The sequence below is a fragment of the Lithobates pipiens genome, unplaced genomic scaffold (assembly GCF_037356315.1).
Source record: "Lithobates pipiens isolate NorthernLeopardFrog02 unplaced genomic scaffold, aLitPip1_a1.2 Scaffold_16, whole genome shotgun sequence".
Lineage (NCBI taxonomy): Eukaryota > Metazoa > Chordata > Amphibia > Anura > Ranidae > Lithobates > Lithobates pipiens.
Window position 1 is genome coordinate 324,274,767 of NW_027507748.1, and position 21,685 is coordinate 324,296,451.

Sequence of the window (21,685 nt, forward strand, 5' to 3'; positions counted from 1 at the left end):
TTCATAAGTGTCATTGTCTAGGACTAGTCTCTCTTCCATACGCACAACGTCATTGATCATTGAGACCCACAAAGACAAAGTTTTCCAAAATAGGAGGATGAGTTGTCTGGTGGCTGACGAGAAAAAGCACATTAAAGTGCGTTTTTTTTATAGGCTAGGGAGCCTGGAAGCATGGATAATAAAGCTATCTCTGGGGTAGTTGCCAGTGGCCGATCATATAGGCTGCTATATATGGTAAAAACCTGCGACCAGAGGGTTTTTATTCCTGTACAAGTCCATTAAATGTGTAAATTGCTTCCCTCAGCCCAGCCGAATCTCCAGCACGAAGGTAGTACCGATATAAATAATTTATGTAGAGATTGAGGGTCCCTGTACCATCTGGAGAGGAGTTACGTTTTTTTTATTTCTCTAACGGTCATTGACAGACACAGCAGCTTATCTTGACTTTAGGGTTATATCACCCCTTTAGGGAGAGGGCTAGGCAAAAAGTGTTGAAAACAGCAACACTTACACAGTACCGTCCACGGGGCGGTCCTACTGGCTATAACCCCTCACACTGCATCCAGCAACTCAGTTTTTTTCTGCCTAGTGTAGAAGGACCTGGCTCCCGGTGGAACCATTGCTCCTGGGAATTTTTTTTTTTTTCTGCATTTTTGATTCCTGTGATCTACAATCAACAGCCAGGCTGGGTGACAGGCTGGATAATATAGATCCTTGTAGTCTCTGCAGCCTGGCCAATCGAGCATGAGCAGGCCCTAGCTACGCTCTGGGTCGGCCACAGCATGCCCCTGTATAATCCAGGGGTGGCTGGTGAGCTATATGACCGGGCTTCTGCTGTCTGTGTCTGTGTCCGTGTGCCATGGCCGGCAGCCACTCTGTACTGCTCGGGTGATGGGTCTGTCTGTGGAATGCGTCCAGTAGTCCCTGCAGGAGGGGTAAGTATGGTCCCACCTGTCTTGGCAGGATGGAGCAGCTGGGCATTCCCTGGGACTTGGACTAGGGGGTCTCTTGCTCTCCCTTTCTTCTCTCCCTGTCCCTTTCCTCCTCCCCATGCTATGAGCTGCTGTGTGACTGGGCACATGGGGGTGCAGTCCACCCGGGAGGAGGGGGCCGTGCTGGGTGTTGGGGGTCTGCTCGTCCTCTTCCCTGTTTCTGGGCCACGGTTGGGTGTTTGGTGCTGTGTGTGTCATGTTGGGAGGCCCCCACGCGCTCCACTGCCATTTTTTTTGTAGCCACAGCCAGTTTTTTGCCTTTTAGACCTTTTTTTAGTAGTTCGGCCATTTTTTGGTGCCCGCAGATGTTTTTGCTGAGGCGGCCGGTGGCCATTTTCTAGTAGCCTCAGGTAGTTTTGCCTCTAGCGCTGGTGCTTGTTTCCTTCTAGAACAGCGTGCTTTCCACACAGACACCTCGTGGATGACACGGGACAGCAGCGGCACAGAGCAGTACCCGGGTCAGGGTGGTGAGTCCTGCGGGGGGCCCCTCAGTCTGTGGCAGCTAGGAGGGTGGACTTTGTGTGACTTTCCTTAGGTCCCTAAGTGGTGACAGGTGAGTGTTGGTCAGCATGGCGCCAGAAGCAGGCGCTTCTTCCCCAGACAACCCTGTTGCAACTGGTTTCCCTGCACCTAAGGTGCCTATGGATGCTCTGTCGGCAGTCCTGGAGGCCTTTGTTGCCAGGGTGGAAGTGGTGTGCGGGCGCAAGGGGGGTAAAAATATGCCCCCTGCCCCCACCATCTTCCAGGGAAAGCTCTGATTCAGACTCTGGCCCCGCTGTGACAGGCAGTCCCTGTTCTGATGCATCAGAGGCTGCAGACCAGGACGGTTCGGACAGTGAGGATGACCCTGGGTCAGTGCAGGAGAAGGCGCTTGTAGGAGCACTTATTACAGCGGTGCAGGATACCCTAAAAATGGTGAATACGGCGGGGCATCTACAGAGGTGATGGTCCTTTTCGGGTCCCACAACCTGGCCCGCACGGCTAAGGTGTTTCCTTACCCAACTTATTTTGATACGTTTATTTACAAGGAGTGGGGAAAACCACAGCAGGTGCGTTACCCCTTTTGAGGAGAGTCTCCTGAAGAAACGGATATCTCTTCCGATTGTTGACACCCCCTCCCCCGGTATCCAGGTTAAATAAGGTAACCACGATTCTGGTGGAAGGGACTCCTGCTTTCAAGGACCCTGCCGACAGGTTGCCCGGTGCATGTTTACGGTGATGGGGTCAGCATTACAGCTAGTGTTGGCCACAGCCCTGGTGTCACAGGCGCTTACTGAATGGGCTATATTGTTGCACCATGAATTGGAGAAGCAACAGGCTTCCCCAGTCTGCGTGGAGATGGCGGACCAGTTGGTGCAGGGCCTTAAGTATGTCTGTGATGCGGCCTTAGATATGGACTCGTTGGTCTCTAGAGCCTCAGTATCAGCAGTGCTACGTCGCCTGATTTGTCTGAAATGCTGGTTTGTGGACCAGGCATCTAAGAAAGCACCAGCGGACTTGCCCTTCCAGGGAGAGAGGCTGTTTGGCGCCTCGCTGGATAACATTATTAATAATGTTACTGGGGGTAAGAGTATGTTGCTCCCACAGTCCAGAAAATGGAAGGAGCCTCGCCGTAGGCAAGGGCCCTCCTTTTCCGCTCAGAAGTGGATTTTTCGTCCACCCAGGTCGGCAGGTAGGCGTTCCCAGTACGACAAGGTGCCTGCTGAGGGACAAAAGTGTCCCTGGTTTGGCAAGCCTGCGAGCAAATCTGTTACCACATGAAGGTTTGTCCCCGCCCGACTCTTAGGTGGGGGTTTAGTCTTCGGGAGTTTGCAGCCCGGTGGGTCTGCAAACTGGTTTCCTCAGGGTACAAGATAGAATCTGTTTGGCAAACAAGAAAGAAACTTTTTTTTTTTCCTCTCCAACCTTCATCTTCTGCCGGCTCGTCAAGAGGCCCTGTTTGTGTGGGGTGATAGTGCCTGTACTGACACCGGAAAGGTTTCAGGGATTCTACTCCAATCTGTTTGTAGTGCCAAAGAAGGAAGGGGTCTGTCCGGTCCTGGACCTCAAGGCCCTTAACAGCTTTGTGAAGGTACAAAGGTTCAGGATGGAATCAGTTCGCTCAGTGGTCACTGCACTCCACCAGGGGGATTTTCTGGCATCTCTGGATATCAAGGATGTATACTTGCATGTCCCCTTATGCATCAAGCATCAGAAGTTTCTGCGATTTGCGGTGGGGGTCAAGCACTACCAATCTGTAGCTCTCCCTTTTGACCTGGCGTTGGCACGGATGGTCTTCACCATGGTGCTAGCCCCAATTTTGGCTTTGCTGAGGCAGCGAGGGATCACAATTGTGGGTTACCTGGATGACCTCCTCCTGAGGGCAGCTTCCGTCTCAGAATTAAGGGATGATGTGGGAATCAGGAGTTTGGTTGGGTACTGAACCTACAGAAGTCGGTGTTGGTGCCGACGCAACGCCTGGAGTACCTGGGCCTGCTTCTGGACTCCACGGAGGCAGGAGTCTTCCTTCCTTCCTTCGGACAAGCTGCAGACTCTTCAAGCTGCAGTGAAGTTGTTGGTGTCCCGCAGGTGGTCGTCGTTGCGTTTTTGCATGCGAGTCCTGGGTTTTATGGTAGCCACTTTCAAGGCTGTACCGTATGCTCAATTCCACACTCGAGTCTTGCCAAAGGAGATCCTATCAAAATGGGACAAATCTCCGTTGTTTCTGGATTGTCAAATTCGGGTGACCCAGCTAGTCAGGGACTCCCTGCTCTGCTCTGGTGGCTGAGGTCACTGGCTCTTCGCTCCGGGAAGTCGTTCCTTCCTCTTCATTGGACGGCGATCACAGCAGACGCCAGCCTGTCCGGTTGGGGGGGGGGGGGGGTGAGTTTGGGGCGTACAGCCGGCCCAGGGTCAATGGACCCAGGAAGAATCCCGCCTGCCGATCAACGTGCTGGAACTTTGTGCGTTCAGGCGGTGCCTCTCCACATCAGAGGGTGCAGGGGCATCCGGTCAGGATGCAGTCAGACAACGCCACGGCTGTGACGTATGTCAACCATCAAGGAGGAGCAAGGAGCTTGGCTGCAGCACTGGAGGTCACTCGCATCCTAGGGTGGGCAGAGCGGCGCATGCTCCCATTGGCCACCATCTCTGTGTGTGTGTGTGTGTGGGGGGGGGGGGGGGGTCGGAGGAGGCGTAAAGTAAGTGCATCTTTTGCCCGTAGCCCCATAGTAAGGCCTGTAGGTTGAGGGTGGAGAGATCTTGTTCTACCATGGTGGATGCTTTAGGGAAGGGGAGACGGGACCACTCTAATATCTTAGGCAATAGAGCTGCCCTATGGTATAGTTCGAAGTCTGGGAGGCCCATCTCCCCTTGAATTTTGGGGTATGTGAGAAATGTGTGATGGATGCGGGTTAGGCCTTGGTGTTATATGAAACATATTGACATAGAGTGCAGGGAACGCTAGAAGCATTTAAAGTAGCTTAGGGAGGGTGTCCAGAACAAAGAGGGGACAGGGGTCATCCCTGGCAGGTACCGTTAGAGATATGAAACGGTGTGGACAAGGAACTATTAACCAAAGGATGTAAATGGCCGGGAGTACAGTGACATAACCTTGGTTACAAAGGTGGTAATGAGGCCTATCTGTTCCATGGAGAGGCGCAAGAACTGCCAATTGACCCTGTCAAACGCCTTCTCCGCATGAAAGGTCAGAAGTCATGCCCTTTAAGAAATGAGGTGAATGGTTTTAGTGGAGTTGTCCCTGGCCTTTCTTCTAGGGACAAAACCAACCTGGTCTGAGTGACGGAGGGCAAAGTTGAGGAGCGAAATTGGCAGATAACTGCTACACTGAGAGGGAGCCCTGCCTGGTTTGGGGAGGACAGAGATGTTAGCAGATAAAAGGCCTTTAGAAGGTAGGTGGGAGTCGTCTATTGAATTGCTGCTGAGAGCAACGGGGCGAGGGACTGGGCAAATTACTTGTAGAACCTAGGGGAAAACCCGTCTGGGCACTTTTCAGATTTCAGCCCTTTGATGGCACTTAGGAACTCCCCTACCGATGGAGCAGGGATATGCAATTAGTGGACCTCCCAGCTGTTGCAGAACTGCCCATGAGGCATAGCAAGACTCTGACAGTCACAAGCATGACATCCAGAGGCAGAGGCATGATGGGACTTGTAGTTTTGCAACAGCTGGAGGTCTGCTAATTGCATATCCCTGCGATGGAGGGTTATCCAGATCAGCTGACTCTTTGGCATCCATCTGTGATAGGGCTGTCTCTAAAATGTGATCCTCCATGCTGGAGGGATATGAGTCTCCTGTATGGGTTTTTTAGGCCGTGAGAGCAGTAGTATCGAAAGACATCTGATATACCTTTTTTAGTGTTGCTAATCTTTTGCTGATCGGTGGTGCAAATGTGTTGGATGGGTCCACATGGTGGGCATGGGTGGAGGACCCTTGCTAGGTGTTGCTCACGTTTGTTGGCTAAAGTGTAATGATGGTTATGTCCCCTGCCCCTAGCTATGAGGGAGTCTGAATCCTAGTTTAGGGAGTAATTCTCGACCGGCGTTGGAGAGGTCCACATATGTTATAGGGTCTGGGTCCCATTTTATGTGCAATTTTGAGTGTAGCTATAGTGAACAGATGTTGGGACTATATCCTTGGATCTTGCCTTCTTTTGGCGAGAACCCTGTTGTGTGACTGTCCCCCGAGGCACACATTTTAAGGCTTCCCATTTAATAAGGGGCCTGCTGGTGATTCTGAATAAAGTCACGGATCATTCGTTCACTCGCTGCTACACATGGGGTGTCTTTCGATAAATTGTCCAAACGCAATGAAAATGTCTTATGGGGGGGGGGGGGGGAGGTGAGCCAAGCTTAAGTGCACGGGGCATGGTCAGACCACAATATATTGCCAAGGGATGCCTTAAAGTGGTTGTAAACCCTTACAAACCACTTTGACCTACAGGTAAGCCTAGATTAAGGCTTACCTGTAGGTCCAAGAAATATCTCCTAAACCTACACGGTTTAGGAGATATTTGCCGAAAGACAGGCACCGCTGTCTACGGCGCATGCACCGCTGTCTACGGCGCATGCGCCGTAGACAGCAGCGCGCAGGCGCACTAAGCGCACCGCAGTTAACGGCGATATGCTGCGAGTGGCGGCTCCCATGCGCCGGAGTGATATCATTGCGGCTCAGACAAATGACCACGTCGGAGCAGCGAGACACACCATGAAGATGGAGGGCTCCGTACACAAGGCGACAGCGGTGACTTAGCTGGCTCCTGTCAGGTAAGTGACACATAATGGACTACTATGCGATGCATAGTAGTCCATTATGCTTTACCTTTGCAGGGAATCAGAGGAAGTAAACCCATTAGGGTTTACTTCCTCTTTAAGTGGGATATCTGAAATGGATTGGAAGACAAGGTAGTAGTAGATACTCTGTAGCCCACAACTCTTATAATCGTAACAGTTGTAATCTCTCTGATGGGCGCTGCGCTCGCCAGACATCCTCCAGTTGAGTGGAATGTAGTAGTGATTTGATGTGTTAGCCCTTGTACACACGGTCGGAGATTCCGTCGTAATGTGTCCGATCGGAGCGTTGGGTCGGATATTCCGACTGTGTATGGTCTGCATCGGACTGTTTCCGTCGGACTAACTTTTCCAACTTGCCGGAAATATTTTCCGTCAAAATGCTCTGATTGGACATACTCCGCTCATGTGTAGAGAATTCCGATCGGACAAAGTGCCACGCATGCTCAGATCAAATTCCTACACCAAAGCTATTGGCCACTAGCGTGAATATAATCCCGTCGTAATGAAATAACGTCATCACGTCGGCTTTGTCCGACCGTGTGTATACAACAGTTTCGGACAAAATCCGACGGATTTGGTTGTCAGAATCTCCGACCGTGTGTACAAGGGCTTAGTGGAGTGGGAGATGGAAGACTTGCCCGAGGAAGTGTCCACGGCTGGGGAAAGGGTCGCATTAAGGTTTCCACCTAGAATGAAACGGGGACTGCCAAAGAAGAGTAATTTTGTTAAAAGCCATGGACAGGAAGCTCCCCCTGGTCTTGGTTAGGTCCATACACATTAGCCCCTGTAAAAACGGAGTTCAATTTTAATTTGAGAAAGAAAACTACCTAAGGGATCAACAAGGGAGTCTAGAACCTCTGTGTGGAAAGATTTATGGAAGGCTATAGATACCCCTTTTTGATTTGGCTTGCGGGTTTGTACTATACCACTGATTATGGTAATGATTATTAAGGGTTGGGACAGTTGTGCCGCTAAAGTGGGTCTCCTGCAAGAGTAAAATTTGAGTCCTGGCTTTGTGGAAATGCTTTAATATCTGGCTTCTCTTCCCTGCAGTAAGGATCATAATGTTATATGATCATGTGACATCATGGAAATAGTGCAAAGAGAGGGGGACACGGAGTTTACACAAAATAACTAAGACCCCTTTCACACTGAGGGCGTTTTGCAGGCGCTAGAGCGTTAAAAATAGCTCCTGCAAAACGTCCTGAAACAGCTGCTCCGTGCACTCTAGTGTGAGAGCCGTGCGCTGGCAGGGCATCAGAAATAGTCCTGCCGGCAGCTTCTTTGGCGCGATGAACTCACCGCTGCTCCCCATTGAAATCAATGGGGCAGCACTGTGATACCGCCAGCAAAACGCTGCTCCGACTGCATTTTGCGTGTGGATTTAACCCTTTTTTGGCCGACGCCCTAGTTAAATCAATGGGGCAGCCCTGCGATACCGCCAGCAAAATGCTGCTATGGTGGCATTTTGTGGGTGGCTTTAACCCCTTTTAGCGCTGACGCCCTAGGCGACGTGGTGTGAAAGGGCTCTAACACCAAGCTGGATTTGCACCAAGGTCTGCTCAATAGAAAGGAAAAGTAGAGATGGGGGGGGGGGGGGGGGGTGTTGTGTGAGGGAGAGAGAGAGGCGGGGGGGGGGGGGGCGATGTGGAATCCATCTCCAGTGCAGCAGACATAAGAATTCGAATAATAAAGGAAGGACCACCATTGAAATAATAAAAATAACAGGCCACTAGGTGGCAGCTGTAAACCACTGAATAGGTAACCTAACATTTATAAAATGTATAACTGACTAGAAAAGTACAGAGCATATACATGCACGGTCGGTCCTAAGGGGGGTATTTGTGGTAAGCACACAGTGCCTCTCGGTCCTGGGGCCCCACGGGGGTAGCGTAAACGTACGCCGAACAAGAAATAAAAAGCGTCATAGGTTATACGCAGCGTAACAGAAACTATAAAAGCATAGAAACGCAAGATAAAACCTAGTCCTGCATATTGTGGTCAGATAGGCATATGGGAATCTGGGGGACATTGTGGGGGGATGAGATGTGAGCAGTGGCAAGAGGGAGGGAAACCTATACCGTCACAATCAAATAGGCTAGCTACATTGTGGAAGCAGACCTCTGTTTGGATAAAAAAAAAAAAAAAAAGTAAAAATAGTGCAAAACGAGCAAAAAAAGGAACGTAGCTGGTGCACAGACTGTTCAAGTGATTCAGGGAGTGTGCCCTAATGGGTCACAGATGTAAGGTGTGTGTCCTGGGCCTTAGCAAAGGAAAGCAATCATGGCTCCGGAATGAAGGTGCAAAAATAACAGGAACCAGTGCAGGGTCAATCAAAGATCTGAGGTGCTGCTTCTTGCTGTATATCTGCCATTGTGCAATGAATGGGAGACTTGGGGTAGTAGGGGAGAGGGGCCAGTCCGGCCATGAGACCTGAGACGGCTCCAGGGTGCTCAGGAACTGCGGCAAGTCTCCCAGGGTACGGAATAGGGCAGTTTTGCCTTCATGGTGGACCTGCAGCTGGAATGGTAACCTCCATTGGTATTTGTGTTTCTCCTGGAGTAGATGTGAGTGGCTTGAGAGAGTGCCGCATGGCCAGGGTTTTGGAGTGAGAGCTCTAGAAGTAGCATGACGGGGGGTATCGTTCAGCCGAATGATGACCTGCATAATTTCCTCCTTGACTTTTGTAGAAGTGGACCCTTTTGTATCGCGGACAAAAGAAGAATGGGGGGTTCCTCTGACCCAAGGTTCTGTAAACTTTGTCCAATTCAATAGTAGCATCTTAAGGCTGCTGGAATAGCTGATTAAAAATGGCGGTGACTGCCCCTGCCAGGTCTTTGTGCTCATCCATTTTAGGGATGCCATCGATTCTGGTATTAGTCCGTCTGTTACGGTGCTCGATGTCGTCCTGCTGATACATCAGCTGCAGCAGCAAAACAGTGGGCATTCAGAGTCTCCTCATGGGACTGTAAAGTGTTGAAAATGCCAGAAGTAGTTTTCTGTCTTCCATGCAAACCCCCAGGTGTTTAAGTTTGGTTATCTCCTGCCTATATGTCTTCTCTATGCGGGAGACTTGGTGTTCAAAGTCAGTTTTTGTAGGAAGGGATTGTATGTATGCAGGGATCACATCTACGACTCCATATCCCAGCCAGAGATATACCGGAGCACAGTGAGGCTTGTGGGAGGCTCAGTCTGTGAGGGAGGCAGATCGACCCTGAAGCATACCTGTATGGTGTCTGCTGGCTCAGATTGGGCCAGGGATGGAGGTACCGGTGCCATCTTGGATTTCCCCTGGTTCATGTAGGCAGATGCTTGGGTGGAAACTCGCCCTGTGTCCGGTCACTGGTGGGTTTAGATTGATCCTTGGGCTTCCCCTTGCCCATCGATGCGATTTGATGAGGATGGGAAAGATGGGGGGAGATGGGAGCTGCCGCAGTGCGTCTCTTGCAGCTCCAGCACATGCAAATTAACTTTGCATGAGGATTGCCCAAATCTTGAAAAGATGTTCCTTTCTCCAAAACTTTTTGCTGAGTTCTAGCCTATGGAAAATGAAAAAAATGTCTGTCCTAGTAGTGGATCCTACCATTTTTGTTCTTGGTAATCTTTTCACTGTTCTTGTTGAGGTAGTTCCCTCCTTTTAAGGATTCTGTTGATGGAAGCTTTGAAAACCTATTGTGGAAAGCCTTAGTTCTCTCTGGGCCGTCAGACTGTTGCTAAGTGGGATGAGCAGATGAATAGAGAACACAATCCTGTCTTTGAGGACCCTGTTCTACTGGAACAATTGCAGCTCATACCTTCAGAGCTGCTACTTTGTGTTGACGCGCTAGAGAATGTACTTCCAAGGTCTCTAAAACCCAGCGCCTGACCCAGCTTTTGTGGTTAAAGGCTTGGTCTAAAGGGTCTGCTTGCAAAAGGTGTCATTTAAGCATGCCTTTTTGATAGTGAATGCCTGTTTGGCTAATCACTAGATAGATTTATCAAGGAAGTTATGGGGTAAAGCACTCTTACCTTACAAACAGCCTGATCCGGCTAATACTACTACTACCTCTTCTAGCTGAGGGGAGTCGTTTTTTGCTCCATCCATGCATCATCCTCAAAGTCAAAAGTGGGTACATCCTTTCATCTCAAGCCGTTGATCCCAAAACCCTCCAAGCCTACCAGAATCCCTCCTCGCAATGAAGTGTTACTCGCACCCCTCACAAAAGAGGGAGGACTGTTGGCATTTGCACCAGTCTGGATCAGGGAGGTCCCAGAGCTCTGGGCCCAGTTTGTCATTTCTGTGGGCTATAAATTAGAATCTGCCTCCTTCTTCTTATTCCTCAATCTGCCAGCTTCACCTTAGAGAGAGGTAAATTTGTGGGCCCGCCCCATGTCAATTACCAGTGCAACGAGAGGCGTTCTCACCTTCAAAGTGTTTTAAGCAACATTACTCCATGGAGGATGAATTCTACGAGAAATGGCATTCTCTGGCTGTTGAGCCAGCTATTTCCATATAAATAAGACCCTAATGATCCTGGCGGATGAGATCCCTGGTCTTTAAAGCTGCTATGGATAAGGAGGAGGACCTCTTTAAAGAGTATTTCTCTTTTGGTCAGGTCTGCAGCCTGTGGAGGGAATTGCCAAGACCTCAGTTTGGGCAAAGTGTATGCTTCGTTCCAGGGAATTGTGCTGTTTGGCAGTTCCTTAAAGATTTTCCAAGAGCCTTGAGTTTTTCAGTGGATATCTTGGAAGACTTTCCCGATAGGACACAATGTCTGTCCACATGAGAAGGATCCTCTGGCTCAAGTGCTGCTCGGCGGAACTTGTATGCAAGAAGCAATGCAGGAGGGTGAGCCCTTGTTTGAACCATCCTTGTCAGCCTTTACCCAGGAGCTGACTGGCGGGGGGAAGCATGGTCTTATCCCATTAACCTCCCTGGCGGTATGATTATGTCAGATTTTTGCGTCTCAAAACTGTTTTGTTTTGCATAGAAATTTTGCATTTTTATATTGTAGGCCTGTAATTCTTAGCAATAACACACTTAAGGGCCGGTTCACACTGCGACGCGAGGCGAGGCGACACGGCTCGCCTCGCCTCGCTCCCGCAAGTCGCCCCCATTCTGTACAATGGAACCGTTCTGAGAGGAGCGACTCGAGTCGCTCCGACTCAGAAAAAAGGTTCCTGTACTACTTTGGGGCGACTTCGGGGGCGACTTGCATTGACTTCTATACAGAAGTCCTCCGCAAGTCGCCGCTGAGGTCCGTGCAGGTCGCAGCGAGGCAAGTCGGAGACGCCTCGCCGCGCATCGCTGTGTGCACCGGCCCTTAATCTGTCCAAACAAGAGTCTAGTAGATCTCATAATATAATAAATAACTATAAATAATTATAAAAAATAATAAAATGAATTGCCCCACGATTCACTATCGACAAAGGGTCAGGGGTCATGCATCGTCAGAAGAATGAAAACTCCTCCTATAAGCTTTAACCAGACACTTATAGAAGTCACAAGACTGCTATATACTGCTGATGAGAAAGTTATTTAGCAATTTATATTTACTAAAATATTTGCATTTCCATGTTTTGTGTACAGTAGGAGACAAGATAAAGTGAATGCAGGGTCCTGGGTTTAGTACGTTTTTAATACTTTAAATGGCATTGCTGTTGAAGCCCAAGTCCTGAGGAATAGGGGTGTTTCTGACTCTGTAATCCCTACCATCCTCAAGGCAAGAAAGTCAACCTCCAGGAAAATGTACCATCTTACATGGGAGGCTTATTTTGCCTTGTATGAGGCTCATGAGTTTCATCACCAACAGTATGCCAGGGAGCTCATTTTTGCATTCATTCAGTCTTGTGTAAAGATATATCTGGCTTTAAGTCCCATCAAGGACTTTTTTTTTTTTTTTTTTTTGCGCAGTTCATTGCATTTTTTTTAATCTGCTTTTTTATTTTTTATTTAATCAACAGTTAAATCATTCAACATCTCGGTGGTGTTTTTTTTTTACCAATATCAACCTGTGTGTGTGTGTGTGTGTGTGTGTGTGTATATATATATATATATTTGTATATATATATATATATATATATGTGTGTGGATATAGAGAGAGAGAGATTATATAGTGTGTGTGTGTGTGTGTGTGTGTGTATATATTATAATATATATATTTTTTTTCTCTCTTTGCAGGAATCTAGTTACAACTATAGCAGCAAATCTCCAATGGGTGAAAATCTTGGCAACTCCTATACATCAGGTGTAAGAATAAAGGAGGAACCCATGGATGAAGATTATGAACGAGCCTTGGCACCTGCTTCCACCGTTGTGGAGAAAGTCAAAGAGGAGCCTGATAACTCTGAGGTAAGAATATCAAGTACCCTTATCTCTCAATTCTTATATTGCTTGTTGTAGTGTAAACATACAGTGGGGAAAATAATTATTTGACCCTCTGCAGATTTTGTAGGTTTGCCCACTTACAAATGAAGGGTCTATGATTTTTATCATAGGTGTATTTTAAATGCTAGAGACAGAATATCAACCAAAAATCCCGAAAACGCAATGTTTCAGCTAGGATTAAGGTCTGGAGACTGACTTGGCCACTCTCTGACCCTAATGTGCTTGAGCCACTGCTTTGTTACCTTAATGTTTTGGGTCATTGTCATGCTGGAAGACCCATCCACGACCCATCTAAAACAAATGCTGTAAATGAAATTGCAGTTCAGTGAGTATAATATGTATAGTGAGCATTTTTCTTCCTCCAAACATGGCGAGTCCCCTCCTGAAGAAGGCACATGTACAGTCATACCAACGAACATCTAAATGATTCAGAAGGATTGGGAGAAAGTCCCTGCTGAGATGTGTGTGCACATGTCACCAACTACAGGAAACGTCTTACCTCTGTGATTGCCAACAAGGGTTTCTCCACTAAGTACTAACTCATGTTTTGCTTGGGGATCAAATACTTATTTTACCCACTGAACTGCAACTCAATTTATAACATTTGTATCATGTGTTTCTGGATTTTTGGTTGATATTTTGTCTATCATTTAAAATGCATGTATGATAAAAAGTGTAGACCCTTCATCTTTTTGTAAGCAGGCAAACTTACAAAATCTGCACGGGATCAAATAATTTTTCCCACTGTATATACCCTTAAGGACAACTACATACCACGACCACAACAGAAATGAGAAAGCAAATCACTTTTAATATGGACTTTCTTTGGCTTGGCTGTTCTAATGGTATCCAATCTTCTTATTTTTTTTTTTTTTTTTTCTTGGCCGATGATATCTGGTATGAACTTGCAACACATTTAACATAAAACTGACAGGTACCTTGGACCAGCTTGGCTCAAACAAAAAAAATCTGATGCCTCCTCTATCATATCATCTGCCCACTGCCCTAGGCCAATTCAAGAACATCTTGTATTAACTGAAAAAGAAAAAACAAAAAAAGCTTTTCCTGAGTTGTAGGAGCAAGTTACTGTATTTAGAGCACAGAGTGAAAGTTGCACGACCATTCTCCAGAAGAGTATAATACTTTGTGTTTTAGGCTACACCAGTGACTTACAGCTTCAGCGTCAACCACATGAAGTTTGCATCTGCATAATTTAAGCCAAGTTGGCCCAGAGTAAATCTTAAAACGAATCCCATTACAGGTGGTCCCTGGGTTACAGACACCAGACGTACAAAAGACTCCTGCTTACAAACGGAGGGAGACAACAGGAAGTGAATCTACCCCTAGGAAAGGGGAAGTCACTCCTGTAAGAGTTCTCATGGGGAAAAAAGAGTCTCCAATGAAGCTTTATCGCAAATTTTATTGTCACATGGATTGCGTAAGGTGGTAATTGGCGTCACAAGATTTGGTGACAGACGTATCCACTTACTCTTAAGCAGTCCTATACATAAACTCACCTCGGGTTCACTTTCTCACTTTTATACCCTATGGGTCAGATTTCTTTGACATAGACTCTTATAAGGCTGTCTCAAATCATTTGAAATGCTTGTTAGTGTATTCCTGATAGTACAGTGTACTATTTGTGACCTATTTGCATTGTTAACTCATGCTTCGGTTATTTCACTTATTTGCATTTTTATAAAAGCATATCTCAAGAATAACTTTCCTTCCCTCAGATATGGTCTATCTTGTACTATTTTGTATATGTGGAAAATGCATTAATAAACTCAGGTTAAACCTAAATGATAATGTATAGTAGCATTAAATTCACACTGTTCTGCTTGTATAGTTGCAGTATGTTTTGGTTCACTTGCGTTGAGTAATAGAATATAACGCTGTACCTTTCTTGGTAGGGTTGATCTTTTTAATAAGCTTTATAAAGAGATATGGTGGGAATTAAAGTTAAAGTAGAAAAACCCTCACTACATTTTATTTACTTTTTATTCCTTGCAGGAATATTCCCAGCAGCCCAAAGTTTCTGAAGGGGAGCTGAAAATCAGTGCCGTGTTTTCAGTCAGTGGCAGCCCCCTAGGTGAGTTCCCCCCCCCCTTTTTATATTTTTTTTTTTTGTGTGCGAGAACGTCTCAAGAGATTAACTATATTTTTATTTTTCTATTAGATATGCCCTCCCAAAATAGCTAGTTCTTTATTAGAAGTTAAACTCGTCCTGTGGTATACTGTACTGTGTTCAGCTTTTAACTTTTTTTTTTATTTTTTTTCTCTTTAAAGCCCCTCAGCTCTCAAGTGGAATACAGACTCCACTAAGTTCTCCAGGTTTGAATAAGTCTCTTCCTGCAGTTCCGGCTGTTCCTGCAGTTCCTGCTGTTCCGGCCGTTCCCGCAGTCCCTGCTGTTCCCGCAGTCCCCACAACCGCTGTCAGGGTTTCCTGTTCAGGCTGCAAAAAGATTCTTCAAAAAGGACAGACAGCATACCAACGTAAGGGGTCTACACAGCTTTTCTGTTCCACTCTTTGCCTTACTGGCTACAATGTACCCCCTGCCCGACCACCCTTGCCTGCTACTACCAGGAAGACATGTTCCAGCTGCTCAAAGTAAGTTGTATTTAAGTTTTTAAGGTACAGATAGAGAAATAAATTTTTATTTTATTTTTTTTTAAACATTACAACCTGTTCCATGTTTTTCATTTGTAATGAAATTTAATTGTGTACCAATCAGGAGGGAATATTTATACATATCTTCACAGTATAATTCATGTAGGTGCTAAAATCAGTTGTAGCTTAAAAAAAAAAACACATTAGGATTCTGAGAAGCTATAAACAACCAGAAGAATCTAGGATCAGATGGCAAAAAGGGTATGAAAAAGGGGGGATAATAAAGGGGTGGGGGGGGGGGGGGTGGGGGGATGATGCAGGACACCAGCCTCCACCTTGGCTGATCCCCTCCCATTTTAAAGGGGTTGTAAAGGTTCAGTTTTTAAACCCCAAAAAAAACACGTCATACTTGTCTCCCACTGTGCAGTTGGTTATGCACAGAGTGTCCCCATCCTCGTCCTTCTTGGGTCCCTCCGCAGTGCTCCTGGTTTCTCTTAAGTGTCCCGCCGGAAAAGCGCTCTCCAATGGGATACCCATGTGACCGCGCTTCTGTGTTCCCATAAACACAGACAGCAGCACTTGGCTCTGGCGCCCTCGTCAGATGTTTGCCTTGCTGTCTACCTTTTAACCACTTCCCAACTGGCGCACGCCAATGTACGTCAGCAGAATGGCATGGGCAGGCATATTGGCGTACAGGTACGTCCATTTCTATATGCCGCCCTGCCATCGCGTGCGCTCCCCGCCGGCGCACTCGCGTGTTGGTCGGGGCCCCCGTGAGTCCGGTCGCAGGTTCCGGGGATACCCGCGATCGTCTAACGGGGCGGCTGAATGGGGAGATGCCATTGTGTAAACAGCATCTCCCTGTTCTGCCTAACAAGCGACACTGATCTCTGCTCCATGTGATTGGAGCAGAGATCAGTGTTCACCAACACAAAGCCCAGCCCCCCACAGTTGGTAACATGCCCCTAGGAACACTTAACCCCTACACTGCCACCCCCTGGTTAACCCCTTCACTGTCAGTGTCATTTATACAGGAATCGGTGCATTTGTATAGCACTGGTTGCTGTATAAATTACAATGGTCCCAAAAATGTCAGATTTGTCCGCCAGTCACAATAAAAATCGCTGATCGCCGCAAGAAAAATGCCATAAAACTATCCCCTATTTTGTAAACACTATAACATTTGCGCAAACCAATCAATAATCACTTATTGCGTAAATATGTAGAATACGTTTCGGCCTAAACTGTGGGTAAAATTTTTTTTTTTATATATTTTTGGGAGATGTTTATTATAACAAAAAGTTAAAAATAATGCGTTGCTTTCAAAATGGTCACTCTATTTTTGTTTATAGCACAAAAAATAAAAACCGCAGGGGTGATCAAATACCACCAAAAGAAAGGTCTATTTGTGAGAGAAAAAGGAAGTCAATTTTGTTTGGGAGCCACGTCGCACGACCGTGCAATTGTCAGTTAAAGCGACGCAGTGCTGAATCGCAAAAATTGGTCTGGTCTTAAGCCAGCAAAATGGTCCAGTCTAAAAGTGGTTAAATCGTACAGTAATGTTTCTCCATCATTTATTGAAAGCGGAACTTCAGTCTTTTTTTATTATTATTTATTTATTTATTTTCGTTTTCCATCTATTAAATCTTCTGCCCTTGTTCTAACTTTGGATAGTAAAACTTTTTTTTTTTCTGCCAGTAAATACCTTATAGAACCCACTTCCTGTTTCTTGTCTGAAAAAAAGCCTAGGCTTATGACCTCATACACAGCTCTCTCTTGTGAGAGTTTGCCAGTGAGGGAGGGTGAGACATAAGAGGGCCAATGAGAGCTGAAGAGCTAGAGGTATGCCGCTGTGTGTGTCTGTGTAAATACAGGAAGTGAACAGGCAGGAGCCTCATCTGCCCACAGTTAAAATGACTGCAGCCAGACGCAGTGGAGGGAAATTTCTGCAGCATATTTAGTAAGTGCAGAATCGCAGTTTATATAAAATAATATGCAAAGTGGTTAGAGGGAAGCGTGAGAATGGCAAAGATGTTTTTATCACAAATGATATGAGCAGACTGCAGTTCCTCTATGTACATGGCTCTGAATATTTTGTAGCCTTTGGTTTTGCTGCCATCTACAATTGGTTTGGACACTAATTTAAAAACCAAAAAGGAGGTGCCAACTAGTGACTAATCTTACATCAGTTTAGTATAATGAGCAGGTAGGTCCTCTTTCCCCAGTTCTGCTAGTTTGAGATTTCCCGTGTGGCTTTTCCTTTCACACATTCAGCAAGTTTACAGGGTGGATGTGGCTACATTTATATGTACTGTATATGTTTACATGTTAGTTTGACCTCACGATCTTGCAGGTGGCTGTGTGGTCAATCTTAGTTTTTTCTTTGCGTTTCATGGTCTTGTTCTTTGTCTTGAGTGAAGATTTTGTCCTCTCCTCATTTAGGGGGGACTGCCTTTGGAAATCCAACAGGTTACACATTAGAGTTGTGTCCCTCTAATATTTTTGTGCTCATTGTAATTTTTTTCCTCCTATATTAAGGGATGCAGCACCTTTTTTAGTTGGCCTGTTGCCCACATTTTTGTGTTTTTTTTTATTTATTTTTTTTTTTATCGCTTCCTGACCGGCGCATAATGATGTACGTCGGCAGAATGGCGCGGACAGGCATATGGACGTACAGGTACGTCCCTTTAAATTTGCCGCCGTGCCGTTGCGTGCCGGATGGGATCACCGTGAGTCAGATCACGGGTCCCGCAGACTCTATCGCCGCGGGGATACCCGCGATCGTCTCACAGGGAGGAAGAACTGGGAGATGTTAAAGTAAACAAGCATCTCCCTGTTCTGCCTAGCAACAGTGACACTGATCTCTGCTCCCTGTGATTGGCGCAGAGATCAGTGATGTGTAAAACACAGCCACGCCCCCCACAGTTAGCAACATGCCCCTAGGACACACTTAACCCCTACACTGCCACCTCCTGGTTAACCCCTTCACTGCCAGTGTCATTTACACAGGAATCGGTGCATTTGTATAGCGCTGATTGCTGTATAAATGACAATGGTCCCAAAAATGTCCGATGCGTCCGCCATAATGTCAGTCACAATAAAAATTTGATGATCGCCGCCATTGCTAGTTAAAGAAAAAAATATATATATTACTGAAAATGCCATAAAACTATCCCCTATTTTGTAAACGCTATAACTTTTGCTCAAACCAATCAATCGGTATTTCGTTTTTCTTTTTGTTTTGTTTTTTTTAACAAAAATATGTAGAAGAATACGTATCGGCCTAAACTGAGGAAAAAAAGGTCTTTTATACCTTTTTGGGGGATATTTATTATAGTAAAAAGTAAAAAAGCATGTGTTTTTTATTTTTTTAAATTTTTTTTTTTCAAAATTTTTGTTTTTGTTCTTTTGTTTATAGCCCAAAAACGAAAAAACGCAGGGGTGATCAAATACTACCAAAAGAGAGCTCTATTTGTGGGGGAAAAAAAGGACGTCAATTTTGTTTGGGAGCCACGTTTTTCCTATTACAAGAGAGGTTTACATTCCTTGTAATAGGAATAAAAGTGACTAAAAAAATAAATAAAATTTGAACGGTCAAAATACTTTTTTTTTTTTTTTTTTTTTTTTTTTTTTTTTAATGCGCCCCGTCCCAACAAGCTCGCGCACAGAAGCGAACACATGCACGAGTAGCGCCTGCATATGAAACTGTATCCAAACCACCCGTGGGGTATTACCGCGATTGTTGGAGTGAGAGTAATGATTCTAGCCCTAGACCTCCTCTGTAACTCAAAACTGGTAACCTGTAGAAATTTTTAAACATTGCTTTTGGAAAATTTTAAGGGTAAAAGTTTGTCACCATTCCAAGAGTGGGCACAATTTTGAAGTGTGACATGTTGGGTGTAAATTTATTCGGCGTAACATTTTATCTTTCACAATATATAAAAAAAATTGGGCTAACTTTTCTGTTTATTTTTTTATTCAAAAATATGTTTTTCCAAAAAGTGCGCTTGTAAGACCGCTGCGCAAATACGGTCAAAGTTAGAATAGCAAGTGGTTAAAACGTTTTGACGGGGTCGTGGCTTAGCAATGGCGCTGTGAGGCTGCAACTTCAGGAGCTCCGTTCTACGATCAGGCTGGGTGCCTTCTACAGCTCAAGGACCTCAGGTTTTATACATGTCGGTGACGGACCGAGTCCTCGGGACACCCACCGCTCGTAGAGGCACAGACATTTCCTCATATTTCCTTTGGAATTGGTAACCCTGACACAGGCCGCAGGATCTAATATGGTGCCTCCGCGCACTAACACCACTGGCACTTCCCACGCAAGGGAAACGGGGAAAGGGCTTCCCAGTTTGTCACAGGAGGCACAGATGTCTGGGACCCAAACAGACGCTCTGATCCCTTCCTCAAACATACCAGGGGGCAGATTATACCCCAATGGCGCTGGAAACCGGCACGCAGGGACAACCACCCCGCCGAGTCCTAGAGGGAAAGAATGGCGCTCCTCCCCACAAAGCAGCACATTGCAGAATCAGCAGCAACAATTGTAAGTACCCTATCCAGGGAGATCCATAATCTCAAACGACGGATCAATACTGTAGATTCGTGTGTGGCTGTGGTGGAGACCACCTCATGTGCCTTGGAAGCTAGAGTGCTGGCGCAAGCACAGATGAACTATAGACGCCGTTTGATAATGCTGCAGCTCTGTCGATGGGGAAAACCGCAGCTGCAGAAACAATATTGGGCTACGTGGTCTCCCTGAAGCCACTTCGGGTCGGGATCTTAGGCCCACTGTCACTGCCGTTTTTAATTGCCTACTTGAGAAACCAGCGACTGCAGAACTAGAATTGGACCAAGTTCCACAGAGTGTAGGGTCTCGGAGGAGACAATGCAATTTCCCCGAGAGATGTTTTGGCCAGGGTCCATTTTTACACTATTAAGGAGGAAATTGTGCTGCAAGCATGGGCAAAAGGCCCGGTGGACTTTGATAGTTTTTCAGGACCTGTCATGGCCCACACTGAGGAGGAGAGGCATAATGCGCCCATTACTGGATGCAGTCAGAAACGCAGAAGCCACATACAGATGGGGCCACCCCTTTCATCTCACTGTCCTCAAAGGTGACAACTTCTTCACCCTGCGATGGCCGGATCAGCTTTCAGAACTCTTTGCCTTCCTAGAAGTGCCAGAGACTCCCATCCTGGACTGGCTGGACTCCGCTGCTAGTTCGCCGGCTTGTATTCTTATTTTTAGTTTTTTTTTTTTTTTTTTCTTTCAGTTGGACCTTTGGTGTTGGGGGATTGTGGTGGGTCGCCCCCAGAAACTGAGGGAACACAATACCGGATGGTCTAAGGGTTATAGTTTATGCATCTAGTATAGTTCTGCTTAGTGCCACCTGTCATCAGTGCCACGTATTGGTGCCACCTCTCAGTGCCACATATTAGTGCCATCTGTCATCATTGCCAGCTATCAGTGACATCTGTCATCGGTGTCACGTGTCATTGTCCTGGTGCTCCAGGGCCTTCAAAAGTGTAATAGGTAGTCAACAAGTTAGATGTGTAATTTATGCTCCTAGAACATGTGATGGCGCTCCCTGCATGTTGGGCCTCTCTGTGTGGCCAGGCTGTGAAAAAGTCCCACACATGTGGTATTGTAATACTCAGGAGGAGTAGCAGAATTTTTTTGGGGGTGGCATTTGTGGTATACACATGCCACGTGAGAGAAATAACCTATTACAATGACAATTTTGTGGAAAATTTTTAAAGAATAAAAAATCTTAATTTTGCAAAGAATTGTGGGGAAAATGACAACATCAAAAAGCTCACCATTCCTCTTACTAAATACCTTGGAATGTCTACTTTCCAAAAAGAGGTCATTTGAGGGGTATTTGTACTTTCCTGGCTTGTTCGGGTCACAAGAAGTGAGAAACCAGTACATCAGATGTGATCAATTTCGTATGATTCGCACCACAGCTTGTAGACTCTCTAACTTTCACAAAGACCAAATAATAGCCATTAATTTAGGTTATTTTTACCAAAGATATGTAGCAGTATAAATTGTGGCCAAAATTTATTAAGAAAATTTAATTTGCATAATTTTGTCACAGAAACAAAGAAATATGCGTGTTTTTTCCAAATTTTCGGTCTTTTTTTTCATTTATAGCGCAAAAAATAACCCCAGAGGTGATCAAATACCGCCAAAAGAAAGCTCTATTTGTGGGGGAAAAAAAGACAAAAAATTCATTTGGGTACAGTGTTGCATGACTGAGTAATTGCCATTCAAAGTGTGAGAGCACCGAAGGCTCATAATTGGTCTGGGCAGGAAGGGTGTTTTAAGTGCCCAGTAAGCAAGTGGTTAAGATTGCTCATCAGAAATTTCATTTGGGCGCAAAGGCCACCTAGAACAAAATGCAAACATCTAGACCTGC

The 21,685-nt window shown here is 46.0% G+C and overlaps 1 protein-coding gene across 2 annotated transcripts in view; it reads left to right on the plus strand.

The window, feature by feature from the left end:
- ZMYM4 (zinc finger MYM-type containing 4) overlaps positions 1-21,685 on the plus strand; it is a 191,873-nt gene that overhangs the window by 41,329 nt on the left and 128,859 nt on the right. For both annotated transcript variants that reach the window (XM_077481731.1, XM_077481730.1), the window contains exons 4-6: positions 12,444-12,614; positions 14,664-14,742; positions 14,940-15,261. In XM_077481731.1, coding sequence (XP_077337857.1) covers positions 12,444-12,614; positions 14,664-14,742; positions 14,940-15,261 — 572 coding nt within the window. The remainder of the gene's footprint in view (positions 1-12,443; positions 12,615-14,663; positions 14,743-14,939; positions 15,262-21,685) is intronic.